Here is an 18,641-nt window from a genome sequence, read left to right on the forward strand (position 1 = left end):
ATGATGATTGAATTGATGATAGCTGATCTGAATAGTAGTTACTGCACTGTGACACTACTTTAGTTTAATTTGTGAGAGTTATCCTTAAAGGGCACGTGACATATATTTGGCCATTGTTTATAGGTCAGGTTTTTATATGGGACGAATCCAAAGACCAGGTCAGCGATTCCAGAACCCAGAGTGTTCCAGTGTTCACTGGATGGCGAGCCAACCCAAGATCCTAGGAGACGATATACATGTACACGCACACTCATTTGCACATTGATGGACTACAATCCTCTACTGTACAAGTAGTACGGTAGGACAGACAATCACACACACACTCCTTGTCAGATGAATTCTATGGGCCCCACCGGTACCATTTGGACTTAAAAAAGACTAATTCTTTTACTTGTGCACAATTTTATTTAATTCTATTTTTTTTTTGCTACTTTGGGGGAAATTTTTATACTTGACATTCTGTTAAAACCTGTTGTAATACTGTGTTGTTTACAAATTTCTTTTACAAGGCTTAACATCACTAAAGTACTTTTAAAGCCACATAACTGTGTTTGTCTGGTTTCTCTGCCATTCGTGTACCAGAGCTCTAAGAGTCGTTCTCAGTCTTCTGACACTAGCCCAAATTGCTTATTACTTTGGTAATTATCCATCGGTACTTTATGTAACTCCACGTAAGTGCTACATTAGCGTATTCTGTTTTACTTCCTTGTCCTTACTAGCCTAATGAGTCCCAGCTGTGTGCCCTCCTGTTCCTCGTTTCCTCATTGCCTGCCAGTGTATTTTAGTCCCTGTCAGTTAGTTCTTGTGGTCGTGTCGTTAACGTCAGTTCACCCTCATGCTGTGTGGATCTCCCTGTGTTTCCCAGTTTAGTTTAGCTTGCTTTGTATGCTTGTTTTCCCGTGCCAGCAAATAAAGCTGAGTATTTTGAGTTCATCCCTCGAGTCTGAGTCCTGCATTTTGGGTCCACCACTCCTGCTTGCCTGCCTGCCACACAGCCAACCATGACATCAACTTTCTGGAAAGTCTCGGTCCCATTACATCTGGACTGAAAATAACACAGCATTTCATAAAAAGAACATCATACCAACAGTCAAACATGGCGGTTGTAGTGTGATGGTCTGGGCTGCTTTGCTGCTTATGGATAATTTGTCTCACTTGATGAACATGAATTCTGCTCCCTATCTGACAATCCTGAGGGAGAATATGAAGTTCATTCACTTTAGCTCACTCAGGTTATGCAACAGGATAATGATGCAGAAAGCCCACCTCTGAAAATGAACATTTTGCAATGGTGTCGATTAGCACAGACTTTAGTCTGAGACTGATGCTTGTACTTTCATCATGTTATTCAGACATGTTAACCTGTTGTAACTGTGAAGCTCATCAACTTCACACTTGGCAGAATATCACCCTAACAGTACTCTGAAAGACAAGGGAACAGAGGAAGATGAGACAGAAGGAGGAATTGACACTCAGGGAGCCAAACAAATGAGAATACACGAAAATAGGTACAGAAACAGAGACTTTAATGTAAGTCTTCGGTGGTTTCTTGTTAAATGTGTTTCAAAGGCTGTGTAAAGCTAAGACTCATTGGGAAAAAAAATAGAGAAAAGGCTAAATAAAAACCAAAGATTCAGAAAAAAAAACCCATAATAGGGCAGCAAAGGTCCAGAAAAACTGCTGCGCTAGTTCACCAGTCCTGTTTACTCTTTATACAAATGACTGTACAAACAGTTACCTAAGTAGCAATGAAATGCATATCAAATAAAAACATGGTAAAAACACAAAGCCATAAAAGAAACGTATAAAAGAGAAACACAATAAGTCTACACATCAGGTGCACGGTCACCTCTAGATTTCAGCCAAGATCTTTGTAACGGCGGATATGTAAAGCTAGTTCATATTCACGTAATATAACGTTTGTGCTTTTATTTTGGTAACTTCCTGTGTGACCGGAAGTGAATGATGTAACAGTAAACAACTTGATGTACAAAAAGACGGAAGAAAACGGAAAACTAATGCTAACTGAGAAAGGGGAAGAATATGGTTAAATTGTACAAAAACGAATGGTTCTAGCTACAGTCGACAGGGGAACAAGGTTTGTAATGTATATGATTTAATTTGAGCAATCTGAAATGCATAATATGTATTATATAGTTTAATAGAAAACTGTTAGACCAGCGTAATGAGCGGTTAAAATAGTGTTACATGAATAATATGGTAATTGTTTTATTTGTTTGTCTAGCTCTTACGTTGGTTCGTTGTCTGATACACGGCAAGGAATAATAAAGGTCATTCAACAACCATCAGTTCTGGCCTTCTCAGTTCGACTGGATGCTACAATCTTGGCTGCACCAAGATTACCTGAGTAGATGATCTTAGTGCTCTAACAAGGACAATCTAAGGAATTCGATAAGGTAGCTCGGCGCTGTGTTGTTGATAATTTTAAAAGTAAGCAACAATATTTTAAATTGGATACGGTATTTAATGGGTGCAGTGCAGATCAGCAAGAACAGGGATAATAGAGGCAAACCTCCCAGTTCCAGTCAGAGGGCATGCCTAGCCTTAGAAATGAAATGCAGTTGGTAGAAGCTAGATCTATATACAGTGGACACTTGTTTATCAAATTTAAGAGCTATCCAGCAACACGCCCAAATTGCTAACAGTGTCAGAGATGGAACTGGCAAGGGAACCAAAGGCATTACGAAGTTGGCCGCGAGGGATATTACTATCAAATACCACGACTTCCGTTTTCTTATCATTTAAGATAAGAGAGTTTCCTAAGAGCCATTCTTTGACCTCACACAAACAGTGCAGAGACAGATCATCAGTTAGTTCAAAGTAGATCTATATATCATCGGCATAACAGTGAAAAGCGATATTGTATTTCTGAAAGATCGCACCTAGAGGGAGCATACAATCCCCCCACCCACTCTTGCCTTTGTCCTGTCCCAGCGGAGCACAGTGCAGCCTGCTAGCTGCACGCTAGCTTCAGGTACTCCTGGGTGAAGCCAGGTTTCTGTGATGATCAAGGCACAGCTTCTGGGTTTTATTTAAATTTATACATATATATATATATTTTTTATTTATCTGTTATCTATTTCTCTTTTCTTTTAATGTCTATTGACTTTGTAAAGGCAGATTCTGTGACAATCCTAGAGTCCACACCAAATTTAAACATGGGGACATTAAAGTTCATTCTATCTTATCATAAAGAGGAAATTAATATAATAAAACCATAGTTCAATATCTAGACAATGGCACCCGAGGAACTTTTAACATCACTGTTTTCGATCTGATTTTGTCTCCCTTTCTCCAGACGCAACATGTGTATCTCCCAATGTTTCCCTCTGTGGGGTTTTTCAGAGTCAGACTGAGCTCTCCAGTTTTCAGCGGGCAGTCATCCATCTCTGTTTGATCTCTATAATCCTTATCCTGTTCTTTAGGCTGGTCAGACACTTCTGGATACACATGAACCTTCCTGTTGTATCTGTCCTTCCACTCCACTTTAGCATCTTCAGGCAGTTTTTCTGTGGTTTTGAAGGGCAGCTGGACAGACTCCCCCATCTTCAGCTCCACCTCACAGACTGAGAGGACAACAAACACAACATGAGCTGTACAGACAGCAGCAGGTTTTCAGAGTTAGGATAGAAGCAGATCGGAGCAAAGGACAGAAATCTTTAAAGTCAAATGAGTTTTTAGAGCAATTGGAGATGATCAGAGTCTGATGGTGCTGTGATTTCTTTTACCTTATATCTTTGGTCTATGTGCATCAGAGTAAACTCTCCTGTCACAGCTGGTCTTGGCTCACAGCCAAGGGTTGCCTTTTTTGGCTGGATTTACAGTGAGGAAGACTGAGACACAGTATGGTGTAAGCAAGAAGTGTTTATTTGCCCATATAGCTTTAAGGCCATGACAATCACTGGCAGATTAAGCTTTCTCACAGCACAATCACTAAAACTGCAGTTCTACAAGAAAGAATAACTTTATGTATCCTGAGGGAAATTCTTTTGTCATGTACATGCTCAAAGCAGCAAGAGAGACAGAGGAATAGATGAATAAGATATACAATATATACAATAAGAATAGTAGTATACAGTAATATACAGTAGGATAGTGCAAGACATCGTATCAAATAACTCTAATGCACAAAGATTCCCCACAGTCCTTAACACACGCACACACACACACGCACACTGCAGCACTGACCTCTGACTTTAAGTTCCACTTCTTGTTTCTCCTTTAGGATGCAGGAATTGCTGTAGACGGTGCAGGTGTAGATGTTTGTGTCCCAGTCTGTGGGGTATTTCAGTTTCAGACTGAGGTCTCCAGTTTTCAGCAGGTCTTCATTCATCTGTGTTCGGTCTCTGTAACGCTGGTCCTGTTCTTCAGGCTGGTCAGACACTTCTGGATATACATGGACCTTCCTGATTTTTCTATCCTTCCACTCCACTTTAGCATCTTTAGGGAGGTTTATTGTAGTTTTGCAGGGCAGCTGGACAAACTCCACATCTGAATCAACCACCACCTGGGGGACTGAGAGGACAACAAAGAACAACATGAGTTGTTTGACTAGTTTCAGTCTGAAATATATCCGACTTCTCCACTGAACAAAGACAGTGCTGCATTTCTTCTCTGTCCAGTCAGTGGCAGAGATGACCATTTGCTAAAAGAAGTGGTATTGTCACATTTCCAGACTCAAAGCTTTACTTGCTGTCTTCGAAAGAGAATCAAGAACTTGTTCCATGAAGGGTGTCCTATGAAAGAAGTTAAACATATTTAGACTTTCAAGTTCAATTTCACTTCATGGGATGAAATGTTTCTCTTAGCCCAAGTAAGTGCAAAATTGTCAAAGTGAAAACCACTCAATATAACAAAACAATAGACAATGCAAGGTGATAAAATGCAAGCAATTTTTTGGAGATTGATTTTCAATCTGAAAAATAATCAAGTGTCCAAAACCTCTGGTATGACCCTGTCTGGATTATGACTCTGATACTGGATATTGGACTCAGAGTAGCAGAACTAGCTGCCGACTAGCCAAGAAGCTGGCTAGTCGGCAGTAGGGCTGGGTATCATCACTGATTTCTATAATCGATTTGATTCTGGTTCGTTTCAATTCAATTTTGACTCAAACAGTCAGAAATATTATAATTTGTCATCTTTAAGCACAGACAGTGTGTCCATGTATGTGCCGTCTGCACTTTGTGTTTACTTGTTTGTATGAAATCCGCTTACCTGCTCTCATTTGCTGTTTTAGCTGTTTGGTGGTTCGTGAAACCACCAAACAGCTAAAACAGCAGTGTGAGCTTTAAGCTGAGATTCTGGCGTTTCTGGTAAAATACATTCATATTTAAAAATCAATCCTGGATTTTACTGAATCGATATTGTGATATTCAAACTAAAATCAATTTTAAGCTGACAAGTTCACAGCTAACTGAGCTTGTTCACCAGATAACGTTGGGCCTACGAGGATACAGATGAGGAAGCTGACAATAGTCTTTCAGTAAAAAGTCTTTTTACATCCCAACAGCAGAAATATCTGCTGTTGGGATGTAATAGAAAAGTATATTGGACTTTGTTAAGTTAAAGTTGCTCTGTATTAAAAATGTGAGGAAGAAGAAGCAGATAGCGTACCTGGAGAGCAGGATTGCAGACTTGGAACAATGCACCAGGACAAACAATGTCATTGTTTCACCAACACCAACAAGAAACCAGCAGTGATCTTAAGGTTTGTAAACAGGAAGCTAAATGGATCTCATGTCTTCATGAATATATATGTAACAAATGCAATGTTGGCATAGCCAAGAAAGTGTCACGGTTCTGGGTCAGTTTGACCCAGTATTTTGAGTTGTTATGTTTTGGAATCTTTTCTTATAATGATGATTATGACTCTATGTTTCAGTTATTCTTGTTTAGGGATTAGTTCGTAGGTTTTTGTGTTCTCATGTTTATTGCAGGTTTAGTTCAGTGTCTAGTCTGTCTCTCTGTGTCGTGTCTGCGTTTTTGTTTAGTGGTGTCTTGTTTCCTGTTTTACTCTGAAGGTTCATGTTCCTGTCTTATGTCAGTGTTTCTAGCTGTGTTCCCCTTCTGTCTCTAATTCCTTGATGACTTCCTCAGTGTATTTAAGCCCAGTGTGTCTTTGAGTCAGTGTCAGATCGTCTGTTATCCTCACCTCGTATTTTCGTAGTTTCCCTTATTGTGACACTGAGTTTCATAGCCTGCTTAGTTACTCTGTGTTTATAGTTGTTCCATAGTTCCTTCACAGAGTGTCTTATAGGGCGGCCAGGGCAGACCTGAGTAGAGGCATCAGGAAAGCTAAGGCTGCCTATAGGAGGAGGATTGAAGATACTTTGCTGACAACGACCCCAGAAAAATGTGGCAGGGGATCAATCACATTACCAACTACAGAAGCAATAACCAGGCGACATCTAGGACTGATGCCTCGCTGGCTGAGGATCTAAACCGTTTCTTCGCCCGCTTTGAGACAACCAGGCCCTCAGCTGTCACACCACTTCCACCCGCCCCCAGCACTGGCACACTAACACTCAGGGAGCACCAAGTGAGGTGTGTTCTAAGGTCAGTGAATCCCAGGAAGGCGGGTCCTGATGGAATACATGGAAAGGTTCTCAGAGCATGTGCTGACGAACTGACCGGAGTCTTCACTAAAATCTTCAACCTTTCCTTGTCATCAAACACCGTCCCGCCCTGCCTCAAAACCTCCACCATCATCCCCATCGCCAAGAAGACAGCTGTGGCCAGCCCAAATGACTACAGGCCTGTTGCACTTACGCCTGTAGTGATGAAGTGCTTTGAGAGACTGGTCTGTCAGCACATCAGGGCCGGTCTGCCTCCCACTCTGGACCCCCACCAATTTGCCTACAGGACAAATCGTTCCACCGAGGACGCTATCACCATAGCGCTCCACACTGCGCTGAGTCACCTGGAGCACCGAGGAAGCTATGTGAGAATGCTCTTTCTGGACTTCAGCTCAGCATTCAATCATATCATCCCGGAGATCCTGGTCCAGAAACTGTCTCACCTGGGACTCTCCACCCCCATCTGCCTCTGGATCAAGGACTTCCTGACAAACAGACCACAGTCTGTCAGACTTGGCCCCCATCTGTCCAGCACCATCACACTCAGCACCGGGTCTCCACAAGGATGTGTTTTGAGTCCCCTCCTGTTTACGCTCTACACATCCGACTGCTCCCCTACCCATCTCTCAAACACCATCATAAAGTTCGCGGATGACACCACAGTGGTTGGACTCATCTCAAGGGGGGATGAGTCAGACTACAGAGATGAGGTCAACAGCCTGACTGAGTGGTGTTCAGTTAACAACCTCCAACTGAACACCACGAAAACTAAAGAACTTATCTTCGACTTCAGGAAGGGCAGAGCAGACCCGGCCCCACTTTACATTCACGGGAGCTGTGTGGAGAGGGTACACTCCATGAGGTTTCTGGGCGTGCACATCTCTGATGACCTCTCCTGGACTGCAAATACCACGGCGGTGGTAAAAAAGGCCCAGCAGCGTCTCCACTTTCTGAGAGTGCTCAGGAGGAACAACCTGCAGGTGAGGCTGCTGGTGACATTTTACAGAGCCACCATAGAGAGCATCCTAACGTACGGCATAACAACATGGTAGGGCTGCTCAATTAATCGAATTTTAATCACGATTACGATCTGGGCTTTCAACGATCATTAAAAATGATTGAGCCGATTATTAGCCCCTCCCTCATGCTTTACTCTCGCGCTGCTCCGTGTGGCAAATCAAGCGCACTGCTCTGCATTTCGAACACGCGTCACAACAATTAAGAGGACCCGAGGGAAGCTCGGAAAGCTAAGCAGAAGTTATTTGGAGAGGAGTGGACTGCCGTTGGTTGAAAAGAGAGGTAAAAAAAAAAAAAAAAAAACTTCAGTGGTGTGGAAACATTATGGGTTCGCGGAGTCAGACGTGGATCAAGTAGACACAGTGTGTAAACTTTGCTACCGTGTCGTAGCTGCACCACAGAGCAACACTGTTATCAGTATTTGCACACTATTTTATATTATTTTTTAAAGTCATTATTCGGTACATTGTTATTGTTAAACCTTTAAAGCCGGTCATCGCAGCATGCTCGTTTTGTATAACTATTTTTAAATCCCTGTAGAACCTGAACCGCTAAGCTAGCACAATAAATTTTTTTCCATATGAAACCAGAGGAGTTGTACTTACATCTTATGCCATCAGCTTGTCCTCGGTCACGGTTTCCTTCCACATATAGCTTTGCAAAAATTGCATAAAAAGCTCTTGCAGGAACAAAAACATAATATTCCAGAAACAGGCTTTGCCGATCCGATCAGCTGTTCTTAACACTTCCCACATTGAAAAAGACGTCAACACGAACTATCGCAAGTGACGTCATTTTCGCGGAAAATTTAGTTTTTTACTTGTAGGCCTTAGAACTCGAATTGCACTGCTGGAAATAGTTTATTTTGATGCACATGCACATTCTTTGCAAATTTGCATCATAGGATTGTTTTTTGTTTTTCCTGCAGTATATAAAAATTGCTGTATCTCCAAAAATAAAACTATGAAGACACTCAAAATAAATTTCCTGTTGTTGTAAACTATTTTTTGCAACTTTTTTGTATTTAAAGTTTTGAGGGATAAACCTCTTAAATTTCTCCAAGTAGAAATATATGTAAAAAAACAAAACAAAAACGATTTTCAATTTTTTTGTAGTTTATTGCACTTTTTTGCAATTAATGTAGTTACTATGGACTTAATACATACATATTTTTAAAATATGGGCTATAACAGTTGTATTGATGTATAGCAACTTGAAATGCTCCCACAAATGGCACTACAGCATGTAAAAAAAAAAAATATAAGCTCTGGTGGACTTGGTTCTATGGTAGATCTTAAAGGGTTAAATAAATATCGTCAAATAATCGTGATCTCAATTTCAGTGAAAATAATCGTGATTATCATTTTTGCCATAATCGAGCAGCCCTACAACATGGTATGCAGGGTGCTCAGCTGCGGACAGGAAAGTACTGCAGAGGGTCATCAACACAGCCCAGAAGATCACTGGCTGCTCTCTGCCCAGCCTGGAGGTCACTGCAAACTCTCGGTACCTCAGCAGAGCTGGCAATATCATCAAGGACCACTCTCACCCCAGCAACCAACTGTTTGAACTATTACCGTCAGGCCGACGGTACAGGTCACATAAAACCAGGACAAACAGATTCAGGGATAGCTTCTTTCCCAGAGCTATCACCGTAGTAAATAAGCACAAAAACAATTGAACCTGCTTAGCTACACCATACCGTCACTGTCATTATATTATGCTGCTATTCATACTGTCATTATATTAATGCTGCTATCCTGTATATATCGTACTTACTATTGTTTGAGTACTTACGATTGTTTTTTTGTACTTTTTATATTTTACATTTATATTTATTATTGAATCTTGCACCAAGGGAGTGGCACTCCAATTTTGTTGTACTCTGTACAATGACAATAAAGGCTATTCTATTCTATTCTATTAGACAATAAAGGCTTGCCTTATTTTGGAAACCTAGTTCTGTCTCCACCGTGTCTGCTCTTGGGTCTACCTCATTCTTCACACCGGTGCACCCCGCCGTGACAGAAAGCCTCAAGAAATTGGGTAAAATTCAAAGCACTGCAAACTAAAACTAAGCTAAATGTAACACTGGAAGATGTGGAAAAATACCAGTGAGCAACATGAACTGGACTATAAACAAGGTGACACGCATCCACACTTAAAGCACACAATTAAAATAAGTGATCTGGACAAAATAGCTGCATCACTCAGACGATTGCTGAATATAATCAACTCCAACTTAAAACATTTGAATATATGAATCACAATATATCAGGTTTTAAAAACATCTAAGAATTAGGGATGCAGTCTTCAGATCAGGGACTAAAGCAGGCCTCAGACTGCCAAGAACTGACCTCTCCCAAACTCACCTGAAGCATGAAGACTAAGCTGGTGTAATGGAAATCTGAAATAGACTGAGCTACACACAAAAAACCCATTCCCTTTCAGGGCTCTAGAGTGTGATCAATTTGTTCGCATATGCGACTTATTTCTCAGTGGTGCAACTAAAAGAAAATCGTAGGTCGACCAGCCTTTCGAGTAAAAAAAAAAAAGGAAAAGAAAAAAAGTTTTTTTTAGAGTCTCAGCAACTCTGAAAATCTAAATGTGGTCAACAACAAACACACATTATGCCCCTATCGTGGTCTAAACCAATCAAAGGTAGTCAGGGGTGGGACCTCTCTGATTGGTCGTGGTCCAGACAGTCCTGTCAGCCTACATGTGTGTATGTTTGAAAGTGCAGGCGGATAGACAGAGGTGAGTAGTAGGCTGGGTTTCAATAATTGATTTAAAATTATTTTAGCTTGAATAAAGCAATATTAATTCATTAAATCCTGAATTCATTTTTCAATGTAAATTAATTTTGCCAGAAGCTCTGGGAGCTCACAAAACTATTTCAACAACCACCAAAATAGCTAAAACAGTAAATGAGAGCAGGTAAACAGATTCTACACAAAGACAAACACAGAGCTTTCTGGCATGTTTGTGCCATCGGGGCTAAAAGTCGACATCTCACTGATTCTGAGCTGCAGGTTTTGTCCCTCTCCGACCAAAATGTACTTCAAGAACAGTTCCCCATCTCAAATCTCTGTTTTCTGCACAATTTTTCTTCTTATTACGCACCAGTCTACCATTGGATACAGCACTGTTTTTCTTCTTTTCCCCAAAAATGTTTAATAATAACGAAATTAAAACTTTTCAAAATTATGCCAAATTGCAAAACTCTTAGCTCAAACCTCTGTAACATTACTCTGCTTCACTTCAGCAGCATCAGGTAATGTTCATATGTTGATTCATGTTTTTCTTCAGTCTTTGTTCTTCTGCAGAATATTTTTAAGGCGGTTATCTGTTATAAAGCTGGCAACATGATGCACTGCATTTACTATGGTGAGTGTGGAAAGACCATGGCCGGCAATACTGCATGTGTGACTGCTGCTAATACAATACACAGTGTATCCAGAATGCTGTGATAAAGGCACTGCCCAAGTGTCCCCTCTTCCCACTGCCTCAGACGATGATTAAGTTTATCATTGTCTACAATATTGCCAAAGCACTTTAAGCACAACCACTTTTTCAGTAACTTATCTTTCTTGTAGAAATGTGCTTCAAATAAAGAACTTTGTGTTGACAAGATTGTTAGTTAATCATTTACAAATCAATATTGTCTGTATGGATGGCAATTTCCCCCTGAAAAAGTGCAAATGTGAAAATGCGGTGTTAATTGATGTGGTTGAAAAATCTGGGTGCACCGAAGCAAAAGGTTATTCAACAGCCATCGCTTTATATGGCTTTAATATGGCTTTATATGGCTTTATATGGCTTTATATGGCTTTATATGGCTTTCCAAAACGGTCGGATAAAATGTTTTTAGTATCATCAGTAACTGACCCATTATTTTTAGTTGTTGTATTGCAATAACTCTCATTGCTGCATTTCTAGTTAAAAAATTAAAAAAGATTGTTTACAAAGGTCAAAAATGAGTATGATTTCAAATCCAAGGCAAAACTATGTACGCTCTGACCTCTGACTTTAAGCTCCACTTGTTTCTTCATTAAGATGTTTTCCCCCCAGCTGTAGACGGTGCAGGTGTAGGTGTTTGTGTCCCACTCTGTGGGGTATTTCAGGGTCAGACTGAGGTCTCCAGTTTTCAGCAGGTCTTTATTCATCTCTGTCCGGTCTCTGTAATCCTGGTGCTGTTCTTCAGGCTGTTCAGAGCCGTTCTGATACACATGGACCTTCTTGTTGTTCTCCGTCCACTCCACTTTAGGGTCTTTTTTTATCAGACGAACTCTGATTTTGCAGATCAGCTGGACAGACTCCACCCCTGAATCCACCTCCACCTGGGGGACTGAGAGGACAACAAAGCACAACATGAGCTGTACAGGCAGCAGCAGGTTTTTCTTCCTCACCAGTTGCAGGTAGATTACAGCAGAAGCTTTCTACATTTTGGATTGGAGTGGAGAAAGATTACACACTCCTGGGCAAGTGAGGCTGGTGATACTTCTTTTATCACATCCTACTTATGTCTTTTCTGCTGTGGCTTCAATCAATAAAAAAAATATAGAACAAAGTTGGACATTGAAAATCAGAGTGACAGTCTTAAAACTCCACCCCCAGGTTTCAGAAGATCTGCAGCAACAAGCAGGCTCACACCAGTCTTTCTAACACTTCCTGTTGTTTAACAAGTATCCTCTAACTTTAGAGAGAGATGATTTTCACAAACAAGGGTGATGTGCACTGTCAGTAGAAGCATAGCAGAATACAAGTGCATGCATGAGAGGCAGACAGGTGGAAAGGTGAACATGGAAGTAGCAGAAGTAGTGCAAGTAGATGAGTTTAACTACCTGGAGTCAGCCCTTGAAAGGAATGGACAGTGCAAAGGGAGGTGATAAAGGAGAATGCAGGCGGGGTGGATTGGGTGGAGATCAATATCAAAGGTGATTTGTGACAGAAGGAGAACAGCAAGACTGTTAGGGGTGGATGCTGGAAGAGGGGGAGATGTAGGAAGATAACCTGCTGTGGCAACCTTTAAAATGAGCAGCCAAATGAAGACAAAGTAATCTAATCTAGGTAATTAATTAACGTGTATAGCCTCAGTATATTCATTCAGCGAAAAAGATCTGGCACAGACACAAAGTGCCTCATTTAACTGAGAGTCAAAGTGAACAAAGGCAGTTTGATGGCACGACTTGGTCTCAATATAAAGATTCCTGCAGAAGCACAACATTTTTCCCATTCCCCATTTTCCCATCAGTGAATGGTCACAAGTTAATATTATATGAAATACAAGTGAAAACTAAGTACACACTGACCTCTGACTTTAAGCTCCACTTGTGTGTCATTCAGAATTTTTTCTTCCTCCTTGTTGTAGACGGTGCAGGTGTAGGTGCCTCTGTCCTTGTTTGTGGGGTATTTCAGGATGAGACTGAGGTCTCCAGTTCTTAGCGGGTTGCGCTTCATCTCTGTTCGCTCCCTGTATGCTGGGCTTTGGTCTTCAGTCCTATCACAACCATTCTGGTGCACATGGACTTTGTTGTTGTATCTGTCCTTCCATTCCACTTTAGCATCTTCAGGTAGTTTTTTTGTGTTGGTTTTGAAAGGCAGCTTTACAGACTCCACCCCTGACTTCACCTCCACCTGACAGTCTGACAGGACAACAAACAACAAGAACTGTACAAACAGCAGCAGCAAGTTTTCAGAGTTTTAAAGAAAGCTGAAGGACAGGAATTGTTTCAGCCTCTGGACTTTTGAGTGACCGTTAAGGAGCCACCAGGGGACACTTGTTAACCATTAGTGTGTCTGGCACGAGAGACTCACCTGACATGAAATAGTGTTGAAAACTATATATGAGACTGAGACCCCCAAAAACCACCAGAACAGGAAGAACTACGACAGCTGTGGCCCAAAGTGGAAGTTTTTCTGTGGAGAAACAAAAAATAAATGCATAAATAAATTATGACCTTTGAATTCTGAAGTTAATCTGAGCCACTGTCCACCAGCTCTGACCTCTGACATAGTGCAGCTCTACTTTCTGTCTCAGGATGTCTTTGTCCCTGTAGATGGTGCAGATGTATCTCCCACTGTCTCTCTCTGTGGGCTGTTTCAGGGTCAGACTGAAGTCTCCAGTTTTCAGCAGGTCTTCATTCATTTCCGTTCGGTCTCTGTAAAACTTGTCCTGTTTCATAGGTTTGCCACCTTTGTTTGAATACTCCTGAACTATCACGAGTTCTGGGTCAGAGCGAGTCCACTCCACTCTGGTGTCCTCAGGCAGGTCAGGTTCAGTTTTGCAGGGCAGGATGACAGACGCTGAGCCTTCCTCCACCTTCACCTCCATGGGGTGATCTGAAAGGACAAGAAACCACAATATCAAACATAGGACCAATAGCAGTCACACTCATGGCAAATGACAAGTTTCTGCATTTCTGACCTCTGATTTTACAAATGTGGATCCCTACTCTTTGCTTTGAGTGATAACTAAACTGGAATTTATGAACTGGTGCTACAGCTACAGACAATTGAGGGATCATAATGAATGTTTCAGTGTTTTAAAAGAAATCTTGAATTTTTCCTCATGGACAATATGTAAAAAGTCTACTGAGATTTGTCTCCCTGAGAAGAGAAGACAACTCTGCAGACCTAAAAGAATGTAATGCCATATACCACAGAGGCTGTATCAATAAGATCTTATTTGAGTTCACTTTCTTGCTCATGTTTTGTTGTTTCATCTTAAGGTTAGGTCCATTGTAAATCTTTCTGTTAGGTTAATCAAGACTTTCAGAACTATTCAGAAAAAACTTGGCTTTTCTTCTTGCTTAAAGCACTTTGAATCACCTTGTTGTTGAATTGTGCTATACAAATAAACTTGCCTTGCCTTGCCTTGCTTTTGGGACTATTTGAGCTTTATCTACTGTACTGACTTTTACTCTTTCATTACAGCAGGTTTGACCTTTGACGTGCAGCTGGATGTCACTCAGTCTATGTTCTTCTCCTCCAGCACTGATGGAACAGGTGTAAATACCGCTGTCAGTCAGTTTGGGTTTCCTCAGAGTGAGACTGAAGTCTTTTGTGTTTAGTGCATAACGACTCATTGATGTGCGCCCAGTGTAGCGCTGGTTTTGCCCTTTAAGATCGTCTCCTCCTTTTCCTTGTAGGTGGACAGATTTGGGATTGAGGTCACTGCAAGTCCACATCACTGTGGGATTGTTCTCGGGTATAGAACCTTTGTAAACATAGGGCAAGAGGACAGAATTCTCCCCCTCATATACCTCCACCACCACAGCCAGAGCATGCTGGGAAACTGTGAAGACACAAAAACAGAAATCAAAGGAATGTTTGGGTTTGGTTTAGTGTTGAAATAATAGATGACAAGTAACATTATCTTTAGGGAACATTTTACAAAGAATGTTAATCTTTACATATTTAAATAGAGTGAAAAGGCTGCTGTGTCTGAAGGACCTCTCGATGTATCAAGAACAGTTTAATGCTCCTCAGCACAGATTATCCAAGTGTCCTTTTCTGTCCTGAATGGATGAACACATTCTCCCAAAACACTCCTAAGGAAGAATTTGGGTTAGGTCCCAGCTGCAAAAACGGACCACTAGGAGCAGAAATAGCTTTAAATGATCAACTAAAAATATTCCAACAGGCAGAGATGTAGTCAGTGTTGGGGAGTAATGGAATACATGTACTGGCTTGGCACATTTAAAATACACAATATGAGAAACTCTATTCCGTTACAGTTAACGTTTAAATAGGTGGTAATCAGTTATCAGGTAACAAGTTCGGGCGCAGGTTTAGCTCAGTTGGATGAGCATGTCTTCAGGATCTCCAAGTATTAACATGCTGTTTTTAGACTTGGTGGATAGCATTAACAACCTGTTAGCTGCAAATAATCATGTGCAGTTTCACATGATTATTAACAGACAAAAAGAAAACATATTACTGATACAGAAATAGTTTTCTAAACAAGATCGCTGCAAAAAGTGCAGCCTTACCTAATGTCCACCCTACTGTTACTCATTTTATATTATGATTTAGGCTTAGAGTACTACCGTATCAAAAGATGGCAGCTGAGCTGGTTCATGCATCTTACAAGGATGCCTCCAAACGGAGGTTTTTCTAGGCATGTCCTAATGGAGGAGGACCAGGGCAGAACTAGGACTCGCAGCTTCAGTTAAGAGTGAGAAGAAAATAAAAATGTGTTCACGTTTGCAGTTTTGTCTTGTTCTACAATATTTGAAATTTTAAAAAACAAACACTACATTTTTGGAAATATTAATGGGTTTTTTCTTATTTGTTTGTTTGTTTGTTTGTTTAGCCCAGGACTCTGCAGTCTATTTACACCTACAGGCCAGTGGACACTCTTTCAATGATGAGAATGTACACATCCTGGACAGGGAGGAACGCTGGTTTGAGCGCAGAGTCAAGGAGGCCAATTACGTGAAAAGGGAAAGACCATCTCTGAATCAAGGAGGGGGCCTAAGGGTACATCTTTCGCCATCTTACAATGCTGTGATTGCAGCCATTCCCCAACTCTGAATGCTACTCATGGCCTTTGATCAGTGGGTTTTGGTCAGTGGTTGTTGGTCATGAGATTTTGCATAATTAAGATTAACGAACTGACCTCCCAGCCCATTGTTCCTCAGTGGGCTGGTTTCAGTCATTATGCAAATGTACTGGTTGGGGAAATAAGGTTGAGGAAACCTGCAGTCAGCTGAGACCAGTGTTGGTCAAGTTACTTGAAAAAAGTAATCAGTAACTAATTACTGATTACTTCCCCCCAAAAGTAATCCCGTTACTTTACTGATTACTTATTTTCAAAAGTAATTAATTACTTAGTTACTTAGTTACTTTTTAAAAACACGATTTACAACCTGAAGAGGTGATAAAGCGATAGATCTTTCAGCCCAATTCTACTTTTTCTGCATAATCCATCATACAAAATGTAATCAAATGGAAAAGTCTCTTTTTAAAACTTTTATAGTTTTATTAATTTTAATCTTTTAACTTTATGCATCAAGCAAAAATTTAATTATATGCAACATTCTCTGACTGGAAGAAATTTGTTTAATATTTAAACCTATTTTCTGCACATTCCAGCACATAAAATATTTTTTTTGTGTGTGTTTACACTGACTCTTTCAAATAGATGCAAGTAAAACACAGCAGAAAATAAATAAAATCAAAGACTCAGCGGTCCTGTTGCTCTATTTTCACCTGTAAAGCAGGAGTTGGGTAGGCGGAGGTTTACCCTGGTGCAGGTGTGCCGCAGCGGTCAGTGGAAGGATACGGCAGTTTCTCTGTGAATTTCCCATTACGTCGTAGCTACTCGGAGCTTGCTTGGAAGTTTAGGGGGTTTTTCGCTGTAAAAAGATGTTTTCTTCCCACGCACAACGGACACTAATGTTTTTGTCACTTTTTATGGAATCAAACTCAAAGTAAGGTCAGTACTTCCACACTTTAAACGCTGCACGCTCATACTCTCTCCCGTACTCGATATGTGATCCATTGTTGATCTGCACACAGCTGTTGTCATGACCGTCGCACTCGCTTACGTCACTGTCATGAGACATTCTCGCAAAAAAATCACGGTTTTAGTAACGCAGTGTTCCTACGGGAAAGTAAAGGTAATCTAATTACCGTTTTTGCAATAGTAATCCCTTTCTTTACTCGTTACTTGAAAAAAGTAATCGGATTACAGTAACGCGTTACTGCCCATCTCTGGCTGAGACTGAAGAAGTCACTTGGATGAGTGACGAAACGTTTCTCCCACAAAACGCTACGTCCAGATGAACAGAATCAACTTTTGGAGATTTACTTTCCTGGATGATTAAGAATGCATCAAGATGCCTTTAAAGAGATTTTAAAGTTTATCCCGATTTCGTTATTTATGTCTGTTCTTATATAGCAGCCTTTATTATGAGCATTACTTTTGTTCTGTGTCATTTGGAACAGTGTCAAAGTAGTATTTACTGTAAATCACTGGTATGTAACACCGAAATAACTCATGTGGTCAAGTATCTTCTGTCACTGTCTGTTTATGTTTGACTTCAGGAGGCAGACCATAAACAACCCCATGAAATTGTTAATCAAACTCTCTTTTCTGCTCTTTTCACCAGTAATCAATTCAGTAATTATTAATTTGTATTCTATATTATATTATCTGACTTTTTGACAGAGCCCAGACACAAATCTGCAAGTGTGTCCACGACTCTCCAACATACTTTTAAGTGAAGTTTAGTCTGCACTGGGTTTTTGTTGTCGCTTTGTTTTAGACTGTTACTGTTTCTGACTTCCTGCCCAGCTAAACTATGCATGTTGACGGTGCTTCTTTGAAAAAGATTTTTACTTAAACAACTTAGTTTTATTTTCTGGGAAGTTAGTGAAACGCTGCGGTGAAATCAAACTTTTCAGAGGGAATCAGTTCCGGTTACCGCATCAGTGGTAGTTTGCGAGATTAAACAGGAAATAAACAATCCTCACAGTTCTGAACAAAAAAAAAGAAAAGCTTTCGATGGTAACATTCCAGTCAGTCACACTTCGGTAACAATAGCAGATATAGATGGCCACTTCACTGCATGTTCCTGTCACCTGTCTGAGAATGATGTTGTGATATAAAGGATTATCGGACCTGTCAATAAAGCCTTTTATCTCAGATCTGCAGCCATGACCTGTGTCACCGAGCTAGCTTAGCACGGCTAGTTAGCCTCTCCCAGGCTCAAACTTTCAACACAAAGTCGGTCCAGACTTTCTCACACCACCCCTCGCTCTCTTACAAATAAAGCCATCATTACATCGGTAATTTCACACACTGCGTGTATATACCTGTGCGATAAAACTTCGGTCTGAGTGCAAGATAAACATTGTTTACATAAAGTATATAAGAGTTTCTTACCGCTCGTGAGGAGCAGGAGCAACAGCAGCATCTTCAATCTCCTGCAAGAAACAGCAACCAGTTAAATCCAAATACTTCTCATTGTTGCTCTTAATATTTGGGGATTTATATCTCATTTGGAGCCGTCGATA

At 40.7% G+C, this 18,641-nt stretch overlaps 1 protein-coding gene across 3 annotated transcripts in view; it reads right to left on the reverse strand.

The window, feature by feature from the left end:
- Positions 1-1,509: 1,509 nt before the first annotated feature.
- LOC113019664 (uncharacterized) overlaps positions 1,510-18,641 on the reverse strand; it is a 30,316-nt gene continuing 13,184 nt past the window's right edge. The window contains exons 2-9 of one of the 3 annotated variants that reach the window (XM_026163451.1): positions 18,511-18,551; positions 14,563-14,913; positions 13,623-13,958; positions 13,434-13,535; positions 12,929-13,261; positions 11,638-11,964; positions 4,210-4,536; positions 1,510-3,587 (exon numbers count right to left, since the gene is read on the reverse strand). In XM_026163451.1, coding sequence (XP_026019236.1) covers positions 3,244-3,587; positions 4,210-4,536; positions 11,638-11,964; positions 12,929-13,261; positions 13,434-13,535; positions 13,623-13,958; positions 14,563-14,913; positions 18,511-18,541 — 2,151 coding nt within the window. In that variant the 5' untranslated portion in view covers positions 18,542-18,551 and the 3' untranslated portion in view covers positions 1,510-3,243. The remainder of the gene's footprint in view (positions 3,588-4,209; positions 4,537-11,637; positions 11,965-12,928; positions 13,262-13,433; positions 13,536-13,622; positions 13,959-14,562; positions 14,914-18,510; positions 18,552-18,641) is intronic. The other 2 variants (XM_026163450.1, XM_026163452.1) reach the window with 2 other exon arrangements.

The sequence above is a fragment of the Astatotilapia calliptera genome, chromosome 3 (assembly GCF_900246225.1).
Source record: "Astatotilapia calliptera chromosome 3, fAstCal1.2, whole genome shotgun sequence".
In the NCBI taxonomy this organism is placed as follows: domain Eukaryota; kingdom Metazoa; phylum Chordata; class Actinopteri; order Cichliformes; family Cichlidae; genus Astatotilapia; species Astatotilapia calliptera.